The 21,959-nt window shown below is 54.5% G+C and overlaps 1 protein-coding gene across 5 annotated transcripts in view; it reads right to left on the reverse strand.

Annotated features, from left to right (window-relative positions):
- The window catches only part of PLXNA2 (plexin A2), a 214,114-nt gene that overhangs the window by 180,298 nt on the left and 11,857 nt on the right, over positions 1–21,959 (reverse strand). For all 5 annotated transcript variants that reach the window (XM_059673735.1, XM_059673734.1, XM_059673733.1 and 2 more), the window contains exons 2-3: positions 8,132–9,396; positions 3,794–3,976 (exon numbers count right to left, since the gene is read on the reverse strand). In XM_059673735.1, coding sequence (XP_059529718.1) covers positions 3,794–3,976; positions 8,132–9,396 — 1,448 coding nt within the window. The remainder of the gene's footprint in view (positions 1–3,793; positions 3,977–8,131; positions 9,397–21,959) is intronic.

Raw genomic sequence — 21,959 nt, forward strand, 5'->3', positions numbered from 1 at the left:
TCAAGGATCCAATCCTGGGTCTGCCATTTACTCGCTATGGAGCATTAGCTGCATTTCTTTACCTGTCTTGGCCTCCATTTCCTCATCTATAAAATGGAGATAAGAATAGCACCTACTTCATGAGTTACATACAGGCTGAGTGAGTTAGTAGATATAAGCTCTTAGAACAGCACATGACATAATACATGCTCAGTAAATTACAGTATCTGAACAAAACGGTCTCCTCCTTTTCTCTTCTTAGCTTAACATCCTTTTAACAGTATTCATATGGCATGACTTCCACATCCCCCCAGCTCTCGTTTATCTCACACTTTAGTGGGATTAAGGCCCCCTTACAATGTTATCTCCAACGTGGAGCCCCCACTTCTCATGACCCGGAACTTGTCCTTCTGTCAGTGTGGCGAAGACTAATTAATTTTGCTCGTTTGTATCAAGCAGTTGGCTCCTGTCAACCTCGTGGTCAGTGAAAATCCCAAGATCCTTCTCACTTGCTTCTTTTAGGGGTTGGATCCTCTAGGCACTACCTCTGCCCTCCATTCCACCAAGTCCTCCAAGCTCCCCATGTACTCTATAGCACCCAAGGTCTAGAGTGCCCTTCTTTCATACCCCCAACTCATCTGTGCACCTGTCTCAGTCCTTAAGCCAAGCCTGGTGAAGGTCCTCCCTGATACAGACTCCCAGGTTGACCACTCTATTGCGGCTGGTGTCTCTGGAATTGTTCCATCCCGGTGGCGAAGCTTCACCTGTCTTCTTGTCACCTGCATACACTGACCCGTGGCCTGGGCAAGCATGACACATCTCCCATCTTGGCTTTGAGGACTTGTCCTTTTTCCTCCTGGTCCTTCTGCATATTTGTGGCTCAGAGGAAGTGGCCTCATGGTCATGCACTTGTCATGAGTCTCTGCTTCCTCTAAACTTCCCCTTTCAGGGACATCCTATTCCTTCCTGTGGGCTGCCATGGATGAGTGCTGGGCAGTCTGGCAGACGCCTGCTCAGGCTGGGAAAGAGTGCACAGTTCTGACACAGCCTACTTCCCTCCCCTCCCTACGCTCTTAGCTAGATTTTTTTTTTCTTTATTTTCCTTCCTGTGTTGAAAGAGCTATGGGGCCTGGACCATGGTAAGATTTCCTGGGGACATTCCATAAATTCATCATGGACCTTTTCTCTGGAGAGGGATGGGTGGGTAAGTGAGAGGCCAGCGGGAGACGGGGTGTGAGTACCAGGTGCCTCAAAGGAGTGTGGGTAGGAAAGGAAGGGCGAGTTGCACAGAGGAGAAGGGGAGGGGTATTATGAGCTCATAGACAGAGTCAAAGAAAGGCACAGCGAAGAGTGAGAAGCAGCAGCCAGCTTGCAGGTTGGAACAAGCTGAGGGCAGCCACACTCCCAGCCTTGCCCTTGAACCGGCTGACTTGCCTCCATAATGACTCGCCCGCCAGGGTTTGGAGAACTTTGCTCGCTCGGGTGTGTGGCCTGGAAAGATGCCCCAAGCAGCCCCTGCTGTGTGCTGTGCAAGATACACGGAGACATGGGGAAGGTCAACACAGGGGCCCTCTGAGTCTGGCTAGGTCATTCTTCTTTCATTCAGTCCTCATCCGTCCATTCAGCAAACACTAACTCCTTAACTCAGATCCAAGACCAAAAAGAGTGGAGGCACTAGCCCCTGGCTGACCCCTCCTGCAAGTCTGGGCCCAAAGATTGTTCCCAGAATCCATCCCTGGGCTCTGTGGCTGCTTCTTTAAGTTAAAAATGGTGTCAAACTCGGTGTCAAGGCAAGAAGCAACTTGGCCAAGTCTCTAGGCTTGGACAAGTCCCTGAGCCTCAGTTTCCCTGCTGAATACTGAGGGTATTGGGCCCGATGATCTCTAAGTTTCCTTAGAGGATGGTTCTATTTTTCAAAACCCTTTTGAGGGCTATCCCATGTGTGACCACACATGGGGAAAAATTAGGGAGAAAGAAGGAAATAAATATGAATAAAGCATGGCCCCTGCTTTTAATAAAACTTTCAAGAGGATAAAGGAGACGGAGTTACATGAGTGATCCAGAACCCTGTGGCTACTGCTGCCCCAGACAGCCCTTGTGTGGCTTAGAAAAAGGTGGTCTCTATGGGCAGAGAGACTAGTAAGAGCAGCCGCTCTGGGAGAATGTTTATACCTTCAGGGGCATGGTTGACAGGGAGAGCTGAGGCTGGACTTCAGCTCCCATAGGCCCCTTGGTCCAAAGCCCCCTTGCAAGGAGCAGTCTACCCAACCGGACAGGAGTACAGGAAGCTGCTGAGCAGGGAAGCAGCCAGCCGCGGGTTCCAAGCTGAACCCTGTCTGGTGGAATACGTCACTTTTATGTTTTTATTGATTTTTTGAGAGAGAGGAGGGGAGGGGTGTAGAGAAATAGAAACATCGATGAGAGAGAAACATCATCAATCAGCTGCTTCCTGCACGCCCCCTATTGGGGATGGAGCCTGCAACCCAGGCATGTGCCCTGATCGGGATTCGAACCATGACCTCCTGGTTTATGGGTCGACACTGAGCCACAACAGCGGGCGGAATATATCAATGTTAAATCTTAATGGAATCTCATAAGGCAGTTCCTTTCCTCCCTTGTTTTGGGAAAGCAGGGACCACACTCAGCCTCCCTTCCATGTGTCTAAAAGCCAAGCCAGGATTCGCTGGCAGAGGAGCAGGCACGGCACAGGGAAAGGAGAAAGGGCCAAAGGGCGTTGGTCTCATGAGAACCAGAAGAGGTCTGGAGGGTTCAGCACCTCCACATACACCCAGGCCCGTTGTTCTCACCTCCTCTGGCAGCAGCTCAGAACAAGCAGATCACGGAAATTCTTCCTCAGGCTCCCGCCCTGCCACCCTCGTTCCCAAATAACATCTCTCCCAGGCTCTAAATGGATTAGGAGGGAAGAGCTGCAGGGGTGATGACAACATCAAGGGTGAGACGTGGCGATGTCCCGCATGTGCCGTGATCCACAGGTCGGGGGAGGGCTGGGGAAAGGTGGCAGGAAGGTAAGTTTAGGGAAAGGGGATTAGCTGGGACCGGAAAGAATGTGGCCGCCGTAATCCCACATAATGAGCCAGACCGTGCTCGGTCTCCGCACCCAAGCACCAGGCAAGCAGCTACAAGCCTGCTGCACACAAGGGCGCCCACACTGTTAGCCCAGACGGCCCTGGCCCTCCCGTTGGCAGAGGTGCCCAGGGCAGGCAGGGGTTAAGATGTCTACTTCCTCTTGGAAGCTCAGGGCTTGGGGGTGGGTGGGAGTGGAGGAGTGGAGAAGACTCTGTAATTTCCGAAAGAGGAGAGACCAAAGGATGGCGTCTTCCCCAGGCACCATGTGCCCTGGAGGGCAGCCCCACCATCTGCCCTGTCCTTAGAATGAAGACCCCTCATCTGCTTCAGCCAGATGCTCTGAACTCAACAAAGACTTCTGACCAGTACAATCAACTCTCCGGGCTGTGGGGAGGAATTCGTGATGTTGGCGATTTATAATACCGAGAATCGAATAATCAAATCAGTTCTTCTGGACTTGGAGATAAAGAGTGGAGTGTTTTTCTCCCTTAGGCAAACCCACCTTCCTAATTCCTTGAAGGGTGGGCAATGTGAAACACGCTTGCATTTCCTACACACCCATTGACAAATGGCTGGGGAAACAGCTAGAAGATAAGCCACAAAAATAACTCCGCTATCCGACCCCATCTGCCAAGAAAATCAGAGTGGCCTGTTGTGCAGTCTCCACCAACAGCTCCCTTCCAGAAGGGGCTCCCAGCTGAGGAGCTGAAGGGCCGCAGTCTCTTACCTTCTTCAGCTTGCCACTCTTAGTCCCCACGAACACCACGCTGTAGCCGTTGTAAACATATGAGGCCACTGATGTCATGCGGTCCCGGCTGGTGGTGTACAGGGTCAGGCCCTCCACCGGCGTGGAACCTCCAAGCGGCTGGTTGATGTCTAATCCACAGAAGTTGTCGTCGATGGGGACCGGCTGGAGGGAAAGGGAGGAGATGGGGGTGAACAACAGCAGAGTCACGGCCATCAGTCTATAGCCCACCCCTAAGCCCCAGCCCTAGGACCAGGCTTCAGCGAGGTGTGACACAGGAGCAGGGCCCTGACACTCGCTGTAAACAACATCTCACCAGCTGACCCATGTGTCCCACAGGGGCATCCGGTGATACCAGCCGTCCTCCTCATTCACCTGCAGTCACCATTCCCTTTCTATCAAGAGATCCAGGGTAATTTGGAAAGCTGATGGCTTAAACTCACTTCCTGGCCATTTTAATGTCTCGGTGGACATGCCATTTTGGTGATCTTTCTATTTAGACAGTAGTGGTTCGGTCCAGAGGCAACATCCCCGGATTTCTACCAGTCTGGAGAGGATGTCTTGTTTGTTTGGGATGCCACACCTCCCTTTGGGCATAAAGAATTTTAAGCCAACTATTCACCACTTTCTATATGGGGGAGGGATTGAAAAGGGTCATTTTAATGTCAAACATAAAATTTTAATTTGAAAAATGCACTTAATCTATATAAACCTCAGTTTCTTCATTTGTCAAACCACCTGCCCACCTTTCTGAGAGAATGACTGAAGAGCGAATGAAACAATGCCTGCAGGAGAGTCTGAAGTTATGTAATGATTTCCACTGTCCAGTATAGGCCTCCCGCCCTGTCCAGGTGACAGCCGCCCTGCCACCAGTGGTGAAGGGAGTGGTGTTGTGCCTCTGTGTATCTTTCAGGAGAAACTAGGGGCACTTCCATTCATTTTTATATTTTCATTATTGACAGAGACTAGGGCGCTTTGGAAAGAAGATCACCTTAAACCAATGAAAAATGAGTTGGACAGAAAGTAGGAAGCCCCGAGTTCTAGCCTCTGCTCTGCCCCTAAGTACCTCTATGTATCAACTTGAACCAGTGGCATCCTCTTTGGTTGCTGTTAAAGGGGGGTGTTAAATTGATTATTTCTAAGATCGCATTCAGTTATGTAAATAAAAAGACTGTATGCTTCCTGAGGACAGGGGCTACACCAAAGGGCCTGTGGTCTCTGCCCAGTGCCCATCCTGGGGCTGGGCCGTGACAGGCCCTCCAAAACACCTCAGTGGACTACACACCTGGAATCCCGCAGGCAAAGGATGCCCACTCTGGGCCAGCTGAGAGCCCGGAGTCCTGTGACAGCTGTTTCTTCTGGGTCTGGAAAGGCATCCCAGAGGAGGAAGGAAATGACTGTTGTCGCATAGAAAGCGTCAGGGAAAAACTTGCAACCTGTTCCCTTCAACCTCCTCCTCTCACCCTTCCCAGGAAATAGCTGGCTGGTGCCTCACTGGTCAGCGGCCTCCTGTCCTTAAAATAACTGGCGTATAAGCTAGGACATGTGCTTGCTAAACCAGGGTCTTCCTTCCGTTCCCTCCCGAGAAACACAGGAACAGAGACTTGTGTTTTGGAGAGAGCTGTGCTCCTGCTGCTGGTAGGAATGTGTGTGTGTGAGTGTGTGTGTGTGTGTGTGTGTGTGTGTGTGTGTGTGTGTGAGAGTGTGTGAGTATGTGTGTGAGTGTGCATGTGTGTATATTCTTTAGGAAAGAGAACTGACTTTTAGGGTGAAGATAACCTTGAACTCTGGTAAGATGGAGCCACCACCACACCCCATGCCCCGCCCCAGCAGAAGGGATGAGCTTCTGAGGAAGGGAGGGAAGGGAGCAGGGGTATGCTGGAGCCAGCCCCTGAGGGTTGACGGCACATCTCTGCATTCAGTGACATCACATTGGTGGCGTGAAATCAGCTGTGGTGGGAGCACTCACACCATGGACATTAGCAAATGCTTCTAGGCAAGGCTCCCACCACCACCACCACCACCACTGCCGCCGCCGCCACAGCCTGCATAGAGCTAGCTGTTTAATCTTTACCAGCACACCACGGGAGCCCATGTGGAAAGAATCTTGTGCCTAGGAATGGAGCCAGAGGAGCAGCTACTACCTTTTACATCTTCTACTTGTCCTTCTCATCCCCACACGGCAGGCAGCAGGGGCCCTGGAAAACTCCTAAGATCTAGATTATAGTCCTGTCTCTAAGACCAACTAGTCACTTCACCTTGATGTGTCACATGCCCACTCTGGGCCTCAGTTTTCCCATCTGTGAAGTGAAAGGGGTGGACCAGGTAATCATCAACCTTCCTTTCAACTCTGCAAGTCCCTGTCAAGGTTTCGGTTTATTTCCCACCGTCTCCTGGGGCTGACATAGCTGCAGAGTCTGCACACAGCCATAGTCCAAGCCAGCTTCTGAGAGATAATGACAGAAGCAAAAGTCTGCTGGTGATTGTGGGCTTCTCTACCATCCCCCCTGACTCTAGAATCTGCAGACCATGAGGAAAACGGTTTATTCTCAGTCTAAACCCCTGGGAATGGCTGACATTTCTCTCTCTGTCCTCTAAACTGTCAGATCCTCCCAAACACCTGATGCGCCTTCACTTTTGCTCAAATGGTGAGATCTTGGAGTGTGGCTTTCTTTAAAGCAGCGTGGCTAGACAGAAATAACTTGGACTTGTAGTAGGCAGGTAGACATGAGTAGAACAAGGAGGACAGCCAGGTACAAAAAGCCCCAGGTGCCTAGCAAAGGGCAAAACTGGGAAAACGAAGACCTGGCCCCAGGGTATCTTTGTCCCCTAGCAAATCCCTGGTCATGTGGTTTAGAGCCCCCCGACCATTCATATTTCTGGTCATGCATTTTTGATGCTCCCCTGGCATATTTCTAGTCTATTGGGTTAGACCCCCTTAGCAGGGGAAGGGAGGAGGGGGCCAGAGAATAGCCCTTAAGCATTAAGCTCCAAGACAAGGAGGCTCTGACCCGCATCAGATATATCTAGGTAGGCCTCAGTTGTGTTTCATCTCTAGGCCCAGAAAAGCAGCAAAATCAGACAAGGCGATGTCATGACTGACCTCAGGACCAGTTGCACTGACCAATGGCCCCCGGCTCTGACACTGACCCATCAGTAGAGGCCATGACCCTGAAAGGACCCACCTGAAAAGCTGCTGAATATTCTATTGGGACCCTCTCTGACAGGATAGTGCTCGCAACTGCTTATCTTGTCTCTGCTGCCCTCTGGCCTGGATCCTGAGCTCCTTTTCTGCTCCTCTCTTCCTTTCACCAGATTATGTTTCTCCAGTTTGCAATCTACCATTCGAGCTTAATTCCCTTCCCTCTCCTCTGCTTCCATATCCACCTGCCTACCTGACACCCCAACTTGGCTTCCCACTGGCCTACAAGCCTCTGCACAGACACCATCTGATCCTGTTATCTCTGACTGCCTGCCTCACCTTCCCCCACTCCTTCTCCCGCATGCGCTGATGCAGCTGCAGTGGCCTCCTTGCCGGTCCCCACACACGCCAGGCATGCCCCGCATGCTTGGCCCTTGCCGTTCCCTCTCGGGAATGTTTTCCCCAGATCCCCACATGGCTCGCTTCCTTACCCTCCTCAGTCTTTGCTCAAAGGCCCCATTTCTCAATGAATCAACCCTTTCAGGGACTGCCTCTTCCCTTTCTCTGCTTTATTTTTCTCTACAGCCATCATCACCATTTGACAGGCTACATATGTTATGTGTGCTTATTTGTCTTGCCTCACTAATGAAAGCTCCATGAGGGTAGGGGGCTTTGCTGTTCAGGTCACCACTGAAGTCGGCAGTGCCTGGTGTTGTATAGGCTCTTGAGATATATATATTAGTTGACCCTTGAGCAACATGCATGTTTTTTCAATAAATACTATAAATGTATTTTCTCTTCCTTATATTTTCTTAGTATTTCTTTTCCCTAGCTTACTTTAAGAATACAATATCCGGTAATACAAAATATAAGTATTGATCAACTATTTATGTTATGGGCAAGGCTTCCAGTCAACACTAGGCTATTAATTACGTTTTTAGGGAGTCAAACGTTATAAGTGGATTTCTGTCCGCACAGTGGGTCAGTGCCCCAACCCCATTGCTCAAGGGTCAACCATAGTTGGAATGACTCAGTGGACAAACAAACGTGTGTCTGGTGTAGGTCAGACTCGGTGCGATTGGTCACCACCTGATGACGTGAACCTGGGTGTGCAACAGAGCACAGGCTGGGCAGCCGGAGCTCCACATCGGGGGCAGAGCAGGTGCACGCCTCCTTACCGCCTTGGTGCACTGGACTTCCTTCCCCAGCAGCCAGTTGAGCTCCAGGTGGCCCTCGCCCTGGTAGCAGGACTGCAGGCGCTCCTTGATCTGCAAGTTGATGGCAGGGATGGGGAAGGCACAGAGGGCGGAGTCATCGGGCGGGTGGTGGTACTGCTTCTGCCCTTTGGAGAAGATGGCGAAGAGCACGTCATCCTGGCTGCTGATGTTGAAGGCCTGGGCCAGGGAGGCCCCGGGCTTGGCGAGGTAAGCCGCCTGCAGGAGGCGGTATTCCACCCCAGCCCGCGTGCAGCCGAAAGGCAGGGACACGTAGGAGTGGAACTTGGGGTCATTCTTGCAGAGCCTCACGATGCGCGAGGTGTAGAAGAGGTCCCCGGCCGAGTTGATGGCCACCCCCTCGGGGGTCTCGGGCTGCACCGTGAGGAAGTAGACGAAGCCCCCGCTGGCGAAGCCGTAGATGTAGAAGATGTCGAAGTGGGAGACCAGGGCCAAGGTGTCGGAGGGGATCTTGATGAGGGAGGACACGAAGTCACTGTGCAGCTCGTAGTCCAGCATGGCGGAGGACTCGGGGTCGCGAGGCAGCTTCCTGCTGGACAGGGTGGGGAAGTAGTCCTGCTTTCCGTCCACGGCCGTGCCGATGAAGAGCTTGCCGTCCTGCCCCTCGGAGCGCACGATCACCCCGTACATCGTCCCCGTCCTGTTGACGCTGGACAGGTAGTGCTCCTTCTTGTGGAACGGCTCCGCCAGGATAAAGAGGTCGTCCAGCCGCAGCAGCTTGCAGACCCCCTGGTAGAGGCTGCCACAGGCCAGCAGGCGGTTCTCGGGGTAGTCAATGATGAGCAGCTTGTTGACGTTGTTGGTGAGGGTGAGCGCCTCGCTGCAGGGCTGCACGGTGAGGGGCGGGTAACAGGACTTGTTGTCCTCCCGCGGCCCAGTCATGTGAGCCACCTGGATGGTCAGGTTGCCCGTCAGCTTGTAGACCCGGTTGATGGCCCCGACATACACGGCCCCCGTCCCTCGGTGGACAGTCAAGTGGTTAAAGGTCCAGTCTCGGTTCTCAGAGTGGAAGGTGCTGAACTGAGGCATGCCGGCTGCCGGGGGGGCCAGCAGCACCCAGACCACGGAGAGCAAGACCACCGACCGGCTGTCGACCTCCGCCCGTGGCCAGGGCCTCCTCTGTTCCATGCTGAGCGGGGCACGGACCAGGAGGCGGATCCTCTGAGCGCTCATCCACGCCGCCGTCCTGGGCTGGCCCTCACATGGTTCTGGAAAACACAAGGCAGGGAGGTCAAGCGGGAAATCGGTCCTGAGAGGAGTGAATTGGATGGCCTGACCCGGAGTCCCAGCCCCGGCTGGCTCTGCATCTCTTCCTTGAGTATTTCAGTGTTTCTATTTTTAACAGACTTTCTCCCTCTTGGGGTTGTTCAGGGAATCCTGTTATCTATTTTGGTCTCCAGCCTTTACGCTGTAAATTCCTTTCTTTTGCTTTACAAAACATCTCTATTCCTGTCCTCTTAAGACACCGTTTTTATCTCTCAGAGAGGTTAAAAGCCAGTTCAAGTTCACCGGGCCAGTGGATCCCGGGTCGGGACTAAAGCCAGTCTTCCCTCCCGGGCATCACGTCTGCCCTCTCCCCCGTCAGGTGGAAATCTCCCGGTTTTAAATGCTTGAGGGCAGGCCCTCTCCTGGGCTCCCCTGGCCAACGACTCCCAGAGCGGGACATGGCAAACAAAATTCCTCTTGGTCTCAGACTTCCAGCCCCTCACGCAGCTGCACCTCCTAACTTTCTCAAGCTCGGTCCTCCACGGGGAAGGACTTCTGAATGACAGTGCCTCCCGCTGCCCCTCAGCCTCAGCCTCTCCAGAGGAAGAACCCCTGATGCTACCTGTTACAACCTGTGAGACATGTGAGATACGCTGTGGCCAACAGGCCTGGGACTGTCACCCGTGCTGTTCAGGAACCTGAACAACCCCGGGGAGATGGGTAGACACCCCCCACCCATTCCTCTTTGAGACAGGCGGGTTCCAGTCACTGCCACCTGGTGAGGAGGCTGCCAGGCCCTGAGGACATTGCCTCAACTTCTGCTTCTGTGCAGGCGGGCCTCCTCGCTACGGGGACTGGCCCTCTGAGCCCAGCTTCAGAGGCCTGGGTGGGTTTGGAAAATGTGAGAGGGGCAAACGAAAGCAAGTTGAGGGTCGGTCTCATTGTAGCTACTGCTGAGGCCTCGTGACTATTTAAGGATCCATGAGGTCACCCAGGGCCTCAGCCTAGCTCTTGGAGCGTGTCCGACTCTATACCCTCCAGACCCTCGGGATCTATAGCTCTTCTGTTTTCCCAGGAAGCCGCCCAGAGGAGCAAAATGAGGGGTTCTGGGGCTTCTGGAGATGCCTGGGCCAGGGGAGCAGTGGGGCCTGTCCTCCACTGAGAGCGCTGTTCATGGCCAGTGCGGAGAGGGACAGCAGCAGGAGGAGGCCGCAAGCCGCGCTGTCTGGCAGGGACCTCTTTTCTCCCGCTGGACAAATGGACAAATGGCCCGGCACCCTTCTCAGACAAGGGCAGGCAACTCTAGGCAGCCAGGCGACAGAAGTGAACACACCCCGGCCCAGGATGGAGAACTGGCTCCCAGGCAGCTGAGCAGGGTCCTGCCTCCTTCCACCCACTGGGCTGGCTGGACTGGGATAGAATCAGGCCAGGCGCCACCTCAGGAATTTACTCCGTATCTCTAGAAACTCTCCTTCCTCCCCTTGCACCCTGGGCCCAGGGCCTGACCGCCACCGCGGTGCCGGAGGGGCCACCTGACCGCTCTCCTCCAACCAGCTCCGCGGGGTGCCTCATGCGGCCCGGGCTGACCCCGGGGACTCCAGCATGGCCCTTCCGGCCCCGCGCCCGCACCCACCAGGAAGACCTCCGACAGCCAGAGCTTTCGGTTTAAAAAACCGGAGGTTATTTTTAGCGATGTCCAGGGGCTGGTCGCAGGACGTGAATTCCTCAAGAGGAGCTGCAAAAGGAAATAACAGAATCCTCACATCCCCGCTGGACAGGGCGCCACGGGAGGCCGGAGGCTGTGCTGGGCATGCCCCTGTCCCAGCGGGGGAAGGGCAGCGTGTCCCGCCAGGAGCCACAAGGAGGAAAATGACTGTCACCACACAGTGCTAGGGTTTTGCCTTTTAGAAAGTGCTCTCTCAGACACTCCGGCACTGAGTCTGTGGACAGCACTCTCCTGCCTTCTCCACGACATACATGCACATTACGTTTAGCCTGACATCCATGCACCTGATTTAGCCCCACGTACATGCACATTATAGTCAGCCCGTGGCTACAGGAAGAAGGTCCTGGTAGCAGAGATAACGTCAAAGGACAAAGTGTGAGGCTAAGATCAACCGTCTCACCTCCCTACCCAACATCCCAAGACAGGGTTTGAATCGTGAGTGGCTTTGCTGGTAGGCAGAGTCTGGGAACAAGTTGGGAAAGTGGGCAAGTCTCATCTCCCTTTCTGGGAGAGTGGGGATCACTGCAGTACCGACCTCTCTGGTTGTCATGAGAGTAAATGAGATAACGCAGGGGAACCTCTTAGCCCGCTGGCTGGCAGGCACACTGAATGCTCAGCCTCTGCTCGTTGTTACTATTTTCACCAAAGCCTCCCCAGGAGACCACACTTCAGGAATCCTGCCAGAGCCCCCGGCTTCTTGTTTTTGCTCATATTCTTTCTTTCCGTGGGAATGGACACGGTGGGTAGACCTTTGATCCCCAGCTTTCCCTGACCCCGTGAAGGGGTTCAATCTGGGAAGCATGTGTCAAAGGAAAGAGAACAGATCTGAGGTGATCTTCTCTATCATACCACTGCACAAGTCCCAACACAGTCCCTCGGCCGCCTGCGGGGACGTTGGCAGAGGCACAGGATCCTGAGAGCTGAAATGGGGAAATTGGTCTGGTGGCTAGAAGACATGCAGTCATGGGGGAGGAGGAAGAGTGGGGGTCTCAGGAGCTTTTGATTCAAATCCTGTCTCTGTTAGCCATGAGCCATATGGCTTTAGACTGGTCTCGCATCTCCCTGAGCCCATTTCTTGATTTTAAAATAGAGGGGGCTTGCAGGAGCCAGTTTGTAAGATTTCTTCTTTCAGATGAAATAATGCCTTGAGGCTTGGTTCCTTCAGCTTCTAGTCTGTGACTGAGATAGCTGCGGAGGTCCTTCCCTCCGACCTGATAAAGCTGCTTAGGTCAGGAATTCTCAACAGACCACCACAGTTGGGCCTGTTTCTCCCTCCCTCCCCCCGACCCCGACTCCTCCATCAGCATCCACTTTGAGACAGGCCCCTCTTGGTGACCAGCCAAGCAAATTCATCCCATGGGGCTCAAGATTCACCCGTGTGGGAGCAGCAGGCGCTGGCGGAGTGGAGGCAGGAGGTGGCATGGTCTCCTGCAGGGCAGGGGTGGCAGGGAAGGCGCCCACTCTACCTCAGGAGTGTGGCTTTCACAAGGACAACTGACTCCCACAGCAATTTGAGGGCCTCTGTGTTTCCATGCCAAGGCTGATGGAACCAGGTCGCTGTTCCAAAGCAGGGCCCAGCTGGCAAGGATCAAGTCTCCTCTCCACGTTCAGAGAAAGGGGGACGAGCCCCCTCCTTGGTACCTCTGACGAGAAGCCGTGCGGGGCAATGGTTAAATGCATGAACGCTGGGCTGCGATGCTTGGATAGCTGTGCAAACTTGGTCAAGGTCCTCAGCCATTCTGCGATGCTATCTCACTATCGGCATCAAATGGGATTAGTACTTGCATCTGCCTCGTGGGATTATTACGGTGAACTCAGTTAATACAGATAGAGCACTTGGAACAATGCCTGGCCCATCGTTAAGTGTTCACCATTCATTAGTCTTTATTAGTAGTAATTTATTTGTCAATATTTCCAGCTCTTCACCTCCGTCCATTCTATGCTCTGTCTTAGAATAAACCCGTCCATCCTCGATTTGGTTGAAGCCAGTGAGCATAGGCCCGTGACTTTGCATACCTATTATTTTCTCCTAACTCCGATCTTCTGCTAATGTCAGCCTCCGGAGTTTCCACTCCATGATGCCTCCTGTTCCCCATCGCTTCTCCTCTCTCTGTCTAGTTCGTGAAGTCACTTTGTCACATGCATTCTCAAGAGCCAAAGCTTGCCTCTCCCTCACCCCAAGTCTTGCACCAGGACATGCGGCGGTGGGACGCTTGCCTTACCAGTGGAGCCTCCCGGGACATCTTACCCCGAGCCCTTCCGATGCCAAGCAGAGGCCATGACCGCCTCTGTGGGAAGCAATGTCACTGAATATTTTATTTGGGCGGCCCGATGACACCATCTCCCCGATCAGGATTCGGGAGGCAGGTGCTGGTGACAGCCAGTGGAGGCATCGGATACCTTCCCGACCAGCTGCTGCGGGCGTCGGTGGCTAAGCAGCGAGGAAGTGACAATCAGGCATTTCCAGTTCAGCTCAGTGCAGGGTTCTCTCCACCTGCCGACCCGCTCCGTGGCCTTTCTCAGGAGATCCGGGCACGCGTGCTTTCACTTGTCCTTTTCTTATTGCAAAAGGCACCGCTCGGAAGAGGCGTTAGAGTCGGGATGTGATTTTGTCAAATTGAGTCCAAGTTCGTGAGAGTAGATCTCCCACCCTTGGACCCTCCTGTAGCTCCGCCACCTCCGTTCTGTCATGGCCGTCACCCCCGTCATCACCCCCGCCGTTCTGGCTAGGATAGTTTTCCTAATGACAGTAACAAGTGCCTATGACCATGACTGCCCTACTCAGTGGCTCACACAGCCAGCATCCTGAGGAGCCAGGCGGTAAAGAGAAAGGCTGTGAGCCAGGGCAGGGTGAGCAGAGGGCGGTCCCTCCCCCCCCACCCCCATCTCCTTTCCAATCAGTAGCACCTTTAAAGCAGCACTCGGGGCCCATGCCGAAGTCCATTATGATTACACCAATCCACGACTTATTTTTAGGTGAAGGAACTAAAACCTTCGGAAAGGAAAAAACTGTCCCAAGTGAGTCAGGGACAGGCTGCCATCAGAGCTCTGCAAAAAGTCTAGCGCTGCCTCCGTCATGGGGCAAAAGGGTCCTGAGAGTCAGTCACGTGCTGCCTCGAGGCTGCCCTGGTTTGGGGGAAAGAAGGTGCCTTGAATAATGATGGCCCCATGATGGGAGCGGCTCCCTCTGTGCTGGGGAGGACTTCCCGGGACGGACTCTAGGCCCAGGAAGTCATCAGGGGCAGGAAGGGAACCTACGCCGTGACTTGGGGGCTGGGGGGGTGGGGGGGGCTGTGCCACACCCCTCCGGTTACAGACAGCCTGACAGGCAGGCCAGCTGGACTCTAAGCACAGGAGGCCTCTTCTCCCCGGAGTCAGAGCTGCAGCAGGAGGGACTCAAGGTAGATATTCAGGGGACATCCTATCCGGAGAGGATCCCGGGGGCAGAGCGCCAAGGAGATGATGGAATTTTCCGACAGTGAAGGGTCCCGACAGCTGTCTAGGAATAAGTTACCCAGAGGCAGGGAAGACTTCAGAAGTCTTCTTCTGCTTTAAGATGTCTAGGAGGATAAAATGTCTCAATGTGAGGTCGGGGGGCCCCCAGGTTGTCCCCTGTGGGTGGAATGACCCCGAAGGGCCCGGCATAATGTCCTCTGCGTGGCTGTACATGCGAACGTTCCGAGCGCCACTGTGTAACACCGACCTCAGAGGTAGTCCAGGCACGTTGGTAGCACAAGGTGAGCGAGAGGGCGCACGCAGAGGCCCCGGGGAATGCCGGCAGCTGAAAGGCCTCAATTAGAGTGAAAGGCGTTATCTGGTATTTAAATAATTATTAGATTGAAGGAATAATCATGGGTTTGAGCTGATTTTTTCCCCACTGTCACCCTGATGGCGCCTATAATATTATTATTCAAATGCCCATGATTCTCACCGAGGAGAGACCATGAGAGAGAGAGGAGAGAGTGGGGGAGAGGGGTGGGGAGTGGGGAGGGGGAGAGAGAGACTCATTTAATCTCCATGTGACAGGGCTGCAGGAGGTACGATTAGTCTTTTTCTTATTTCAGCTGTCACTCATGCACAGACACCAAGATTGTTATTAGCGTATTTTATGCACACGATTTAAAGGAAAAGGGGGGTGGGGTGGGGAGAGGGAGAATTTCCTACAGAAAATAATGGGACCAAAGGAACAATTTAGATGTCACTGCTATACCAGCTGCGTTTGCTTCATTAATCGAATGTCATTTTCCCCCCCAGACTCTGTGTGCTGTTATGTGAAGCTAAGTGGCTCTACCTCGCCCCGGAGTGAGAGAGAAGGAAGGCGAGGGAGACCGGAGGACAACGGGCCTTGGCCTACATGCCCTCCTGGCATCCTTCCCAGAGACGGTGAACCCCATACACTGGGGCACCCCAGTGTGAGCCAACACAACTTTTGGCGACCACGTCTATCCAGTTGCCCTCTCTCACCATGAGAAGAGACATCCCCTGCTTGTCTTTATATGCGATCCCTTTTATTGGTGGATAAACCAGATCCTATCTCCAGTAACCGAGGAGTCAGGTCAAGGGAGATTCCAAGGATGGGCCCCGACAGTCCGGCTCAGCAATGAGCCCTCATGACTGTGGCTGCGGGTGGCTCTCTGCTCAGGCAACAGGCCCGGGACCCACGGGAGCCCATGGCCGCGCTGGACTCGACCTCTTAGCTGGCAAGATGGGCAGACGTGGGGTGCTGTGCAGGGGCTGGGCGCTGGCAAGAAACGCAGAACGGCAGGTGTTATGGGTTGAACTGTGTCTCCCCCATCCCACCCCCCATTCATATGTGGAAGTCCTAACCCCCAGTACCTCAGAACGGGACTGCATTTGGAAATCGTTTTTAAAGAGGAAATCGAGTTAAAATGAGGTCATTAGGGAGGGCCGTAATGCAAAAGGGGAATGTGGGCAGAGACGGAGACAGACCGCCCCAGAGGGAAGCAGATGTGAGGAGACACGCGGGGAAGATGGCACCTACAAGCCAAGGATGGAGGCTGATCCTTCCTTCCCAGACCTCAGGAGGCGCCACCCTGCTGAGACCCTGACTTCTTGCCTGCAAAACGGTGAGACATACACGCTGCTATGGAAGCCACCCGCCTGTGCTACTTTGTTAAGCGGCCCCAGCAGACTGAGAGCAGGGAGGAGTAACACGCCCGGGCATCCTGGCTCCCAGATTGTTCTTTTAGAGAAAGGGGGGGGGGTGCGCAGGGTCTAAACACACATGCTCGTGCCCAGCGGTGGTGGGGTGCATAGATGTCTTGCCCCCTTTGTGAGGACCAGGATGGCACCACAGGCTTCCTCTTTGCCCAGAGAGCCCGCTTGCTTTGCCTCTCCCGGCTTTATCCCCTTGAGTCCCGGCTGGGCTCTCCCTGCAGAGGGTTCTCTCCTTTTTGCCTCCCCTGCCCGCTCTTCTGCTCCTGCCCAGCAGAGTCAGTGTGTCCGTTCCCAGACCCCAAGGACCTTATGGAATATTGTGTGACTCCCAGGGCCGATGGCCCTCCTATCCCACCCCAGCTCCTGCCTGTGCCTGTCCCGGCCAGGGCCTTTTCATGCTGGGGAGGGTTTTCTGTTACATCCCCCCCCCCCCCCGCCCCAGGTCTCCCAGCGGGCTCGGGTGGAGCCCTGGAAACCACACGGGCTCTTGCAGGGCCTTAGCAAAACACGCAGTGTTTGTCCTCTGCCCTGGCCGCCTGTAAAAGTTTGCAGTTGTCCCCCTGAATTATGAAGGGTCCCGAAGACGCTCACTTGAGGGGTGGCGCAGGGGAGGGGGCACTGGCTGGGCTGGCTTTGCAAAGTCAAAACAAGATTCATTACCCTGGGGCCGGGAGCAGGGAGATACACGCCTGACCCTGCAGACCTGCCCCATATGTCATGGGCCTGTCAGAAATCTCCCAGAATTCCCTTTATTATCTAAAGGTCGCCACCCGGGCAGCGCTGAGAGAGCCCAGGGTATAAACTAAACTACAGGAGCAATCAATTTCAAGCAGCTGCCTTCCCCCCATCCTGCCCCTCCCCCTACCGTGGCTCTGCTCTCTTCAACCCCCTGTGGGGTCAGGACAGCCAGCAAGGAGGGCCTGCCCATGGACACCTCATCCCAGGGGGAAGGAAGAATTTCTGCAGGTGAGCAGGGCTCTGAGGCTAGGAGCAGTAGGCCCTAGGAGCGAGCCTGCTCTGGGCACGGTGAGCTCAGAAAGGTCACCCCACTGCTCCCGACTCCACGCCAGACCCTGCTTAAGCCATCCTGCTAGGGGGGCCGTCTGGTAGGCATTATGGGATTAAAGAACAGGGGAAAGAATGCTCAGGCTCCTTCCAAAATCAGGCCGAAGAATAAAAGTGGGAGTATGTGGCTAAAGTCAAGTCCAAATTCATGCTAGGAGAGCTGGTACCCTAAGGGCATGAGCAGCAAAATCACAGCAACTCCCATTTGCTTCTAGAAAACATCATAAATGTTATTATTAACGACCTGCTACATGGTGCTCTGTGCTAGATTGTTTGCATATGCCAGGGGAAATTTTGTGTTTATCTTGCAAGAAGGGTATTATTCTCCCATTTCACAGGTAGGAAATCAGGATCCCAGGGAGCTGGAGAACCGCACTGGAATCATTCCGCCAGGACACAGAACTTTCTGCAGCCGCACTATCCCCACTAATCCACACTGCCTTGAGAGTCAGCATTTATTTTTCAACCAAACCCTCTTATCTCTGGTCTGGAAAGACTCACTAGAATGTTAAGTAAGACTTGGCAAGTACCTTCTTTTAAAGGTCAAAACTTGAGGCCCCCACTTTGGTCCCGGCGCAGGGCTGGGGGTGGGGGTTGAGTTATGGGCTACCTGGTGGAATCCAGGGGTGTCTCGAGGCGAGCAGGGTGCTAGCTGGCAGTCACCTTTCGGAGACATTCCGGTGACCTTTCCAGGGCGCCAGGAGATGCGCCTCCTGCCTTCTCACGCGTCCTCACTGTCCATAGCAGAGCCGGGATTGGAGGGAGACAAGGCAGGAGAGCAGGCCACAGGGTAGAAAGTGCCCAACGAAATCGTTAAATAAATTACAGTTACTCCACATAATGGCATATTATGCTGCCATTAACCACTGTAATGTTTTCAAAGAATAATGACACAGCTCCAGTCCACAGCAGTGGGAGGCGGAGGGAGGAAAATAAGGGGGTAGAAACAATTCAAACAAAACGCCAGGCATTCCTCTCGGCTCCCAGGCAGTGGACTGCCCCCGAACTCACTCCCTGTCCCCAGAAGGTCTCCCCCTCTTTCTCCTCTTGAAGAAAACGTAATGGCCTCTGGGAGTCCCCGGGTGAGAGCACTTCCTGCTTCTCTTACAGACCCTCCCAGCCCCCTGCTTCCATCTGGGGACCCCTCGTGCTGCTTCAGCCTCAGTCAGGGGAAGCGGCCATTCGTGCCAGATCAAGGCTCATTGTTCAACACTTTCCACTTCCACAAGTCGTGGGTCCCCGGTGTTCAAAAGAGTGGGCCTCTTGACCAGCAAGCCTGGTGTCGCCTCCCTGAAAATGCACGGAAGACTGCACAGGGGACGATGGGCTGGGCGTGACCCCGGAGAAAGCCCTGGGCAGCTGTAGATACCCTGCCCGGTGTGCCTGGCTCTGCTTCGTTTCTTGTACCTCAGACTCCTTGTCTACCTTGGGCAGGTACACGGCCAGAGGGTGACGTCCACCCATGGGAGCACCTTCTATTGCCCAGATGGACTCAAAGCTGGACTCCTAAGCACTCAAGTTCATGTCCTTCCCGAGCTGGCTCTTCTGTCTTTCTCTGCCTCTCTTCCCATCTCTCCCAGGGACTCCACTCCCAAGACACTGGCTCATGTGTCGAGTCCCCAGAACACCTTGGACAATTTCACCAGAGCGGTCCCCTCTCCTGGGAACCCCTATCTCCACTTTCAGCGTTGCCTATTCCAACCCATCCCTCCCTCAAAGCCTCCTGAAGACTCCAGGTCCCCCATCACCATCTCTCCTCCAAAGTCAGTTAGAAATGGCTGTTGCTAGCACACACTGCATTGCAGTGCTGGCTCTTGCAGACTATGGGACTAGGTCCCATCTCCCCACTGAACTGGAGGCTCTGAGAGGGCAGGGACAATACCTCATGCTCTTCAGCACCCCGTGCTGGGCTAGCCCAGTGCCTTTCACTCTGTCTGCACCCTGGGGAGCAGAGGAGAAGGGAGACGGGACGATTCAATGCCTTTTCTCAATTGCTGGCCTGACCTGAGACGCGGCTGGAACTCCCACGCCCAGTCAGTGATCTGTCATAAGGGCTCTTTGGTGGAAGCAAAGAAGGCAGCGAACCATTCGGAAAGGGTCCTGCCGATTATTCCTCTTGAAGCCACAGGGTGGAGAGCAGTCTCACTGGCCAGGTGGGTGAGGTGGGGAGAAGGATGGAGAAGAACGGGAAGACACCAGTCTGCCTCTGAAAAATGCCCAACGCAGACTGGGCTTGTGCAGGAAGAGTCTTGGCAAGAGAGCCCTGAAGCCACAAATCGTACAGTATCATAGGTCACATGGAAGTATGTGATATGAAACGGTCAACGGACAGCAGGAAGCGGTCAGGAACAGAGTGGGGTGGGTGAGACTCCCCAGGAAGTGTTCAGAACAGGGCTCGCTGACACGGCCAGGCTCCCTGGGCTGCATGTAGCCAGGCAGTGGGTGCACAGAGCAGACTCTGGGCTTCGGAGACAGACCTGGGCCCCGGTCTTGCCCTATCACTTTCACTTGATGACCTTGAATTGTTATTTAACCTTTCGGAGCCTCAGTTTCCTCAGCCACAAAAGGACACCTCGCAGGGTTGTGGTGAGAATCACTGAGATGACGGATGTGAAAGTGTTTTTTCTGTAAACTCTGCAGGTCTGAATAAACACCAACGACTCACATTCCTGTTTTTGGAGAAACATGGTTCAAGGAAATCATCTCCTTGGCCATGGCAGCTGCCCCATATGATGGCAACAAAGGCTGGGGGCTCCATTTCAGCCAGGTGAGGGGAGATTCTTGTGCCGGGGAATGTGGACGCCCAGCTCCCAGCTCCTAGGGATGCTGAGAAGGAACTGGGTGCTGCTGGACCCTAGTAGCCATTCTCCCCAGTCCCTTCGGCCCCACACGGTCCAGATTACCCCACTTCTGCTGCTCTTGTGATTCACCCAGGGACCCTTGGCAGGGAAGAGGGAGGAGAGGAGGAAAGATGAAGGCCTTCCCCCTGGAGGGGAGGAGATGCTGAGAACAGTTTCACGGGCGGTAGCTCCGCATCCTTTGGGCTCTACCCAACCTGGGTCTGGCCAGCTCGTGGGATGAGCTTCCCCTGCCTTATCCTTTCCTGCCTCTCCTCCTCTCCTGTGCCTTTCCGAACCGACAGCCAAGCCTTCGAATCAAAAGCTAACTCCTTTTTTACGAGGGGCTTTTTAAGCAGCCTGTGTCCCCGCCCTGGACCGCCCCACCTTCCGTTTCTATTATTTTTCTCTCTGTCTGGAACTCTGAGCTCTTGCAGAACAGATCCTGAGCCGTCAGCAGCCTCTGTGAAGTGACAGGGGAGCTCAGTCACACGCCGCAGCAGGGCAAGTGCTGCGGGGCTGGATAAAAGCGACCCTGGGGATGGCTGGGTGGCTGGCATTCTGGAGGGAGGGGCAGAGCTCTGTCCTGGTAAGGAGCTGGGCTGTGCCAAGATGCACGCACACTGGCCTGCGCCTGCACCAGGAGCGGCATCGGCCCTGGGTGAGCGTGCAGAGCAGAAGAGATGTTTGATGTCTGGGACCCCAGCCCTGCAGCCCAGGGAAAGTGAAGGGAGCAATTACGGGAGCCTGACACAGAGGAAGAATGTGCTGGAGGGAATGCAGCGGGAGGCGGTGGCCAGTGCAGTGGGGGCACCTGGGGCAGAGAGATGAAAAGATCTCCCTGAGTGGGAATCTGGCCCCGTGATGAATGGGGTGTGAGAGAGGAGTCTGCAAAGGGGTAAACAGCCAGGAGGGACGAAGGAGGGAGGGAAGGCTGAGGGGAAAGAATGCTGAGGTCAAAGAGCAAGCCGAATGCTCCTGGAATGATTGAATCAAGATCCAGCACGTCGCACACCCGGTGGGATGGGTGCTGATGTGCACACAGACATGGGGCCCTGCCCCCCGCCTCAGCCCCCACCCCTGCCGAGGGGTGAGCAAGTCAGCTCTCCTCCCAGACACATTCAGTGCCCCCTGAAACTCCCGCCCGCCCCCGCCCTGCCCCATGGCTAGTTTTGAGGCCCCAAGGGAGCCCCCTGTAACATACACTAGCATTTGTGCAGTGACCGAGTTTCACTGTTCGCTACGAATTTCATGTATGTTTCCCCATTAATGCAGCCCCCCCCACCCAAGCCAGTGAGGGACAGAGCAGTGTCAGCGTCACTTTTCACAGGTGGGAAGTCTCGGGTGTCTTAGAGGTGAAGTATTTTGGCAAAGGCACCAAGTGTGGAACCAGGGCTTGGACATGGGCTCCTGGAGTTAAACGTATCACCCTGCTTCGCTGCCGCCTGGAGTTGTAGGGGCCACCATCTGACACCTCCAAGGAGAGATCACTTACCCCAGCCATCGCTCTCTGCTCCCGCTGGGCAAGGCTCTGCCCCTGCTCAGGACAGACTCTTTGGGAGTGGGGGTGGGGATTAGGAGCTCAGCTCAGAGTTGGGTTCTTGGGGACCCCCTGTGAGAGAGGCAAAGGCCATTGGGCTCCTACTCAGACCTGACTGGTGGGAAGGAGGGCTGGGAAGGGCTGAGGACTGGAGTTGGCCCCCGGGGCTGCTCAGGAGATGGCAGGTAGAAAGAGCCCAGAAGCAGGACTTCGTAGGGA

This window comes from Myotis daubentonii, chromosome 18 (genome assembly GCF_963259705.1).
Source record: "Myotis daubentonii chromosome 18, mMyoDau2.1, whole genome shotgun sequence".
NCBI lineage: Eukaryota > Metazoa > Chordata > Mammalia > Chiroptera > Vespertilionidae > Myotis > Myotis daubentonii.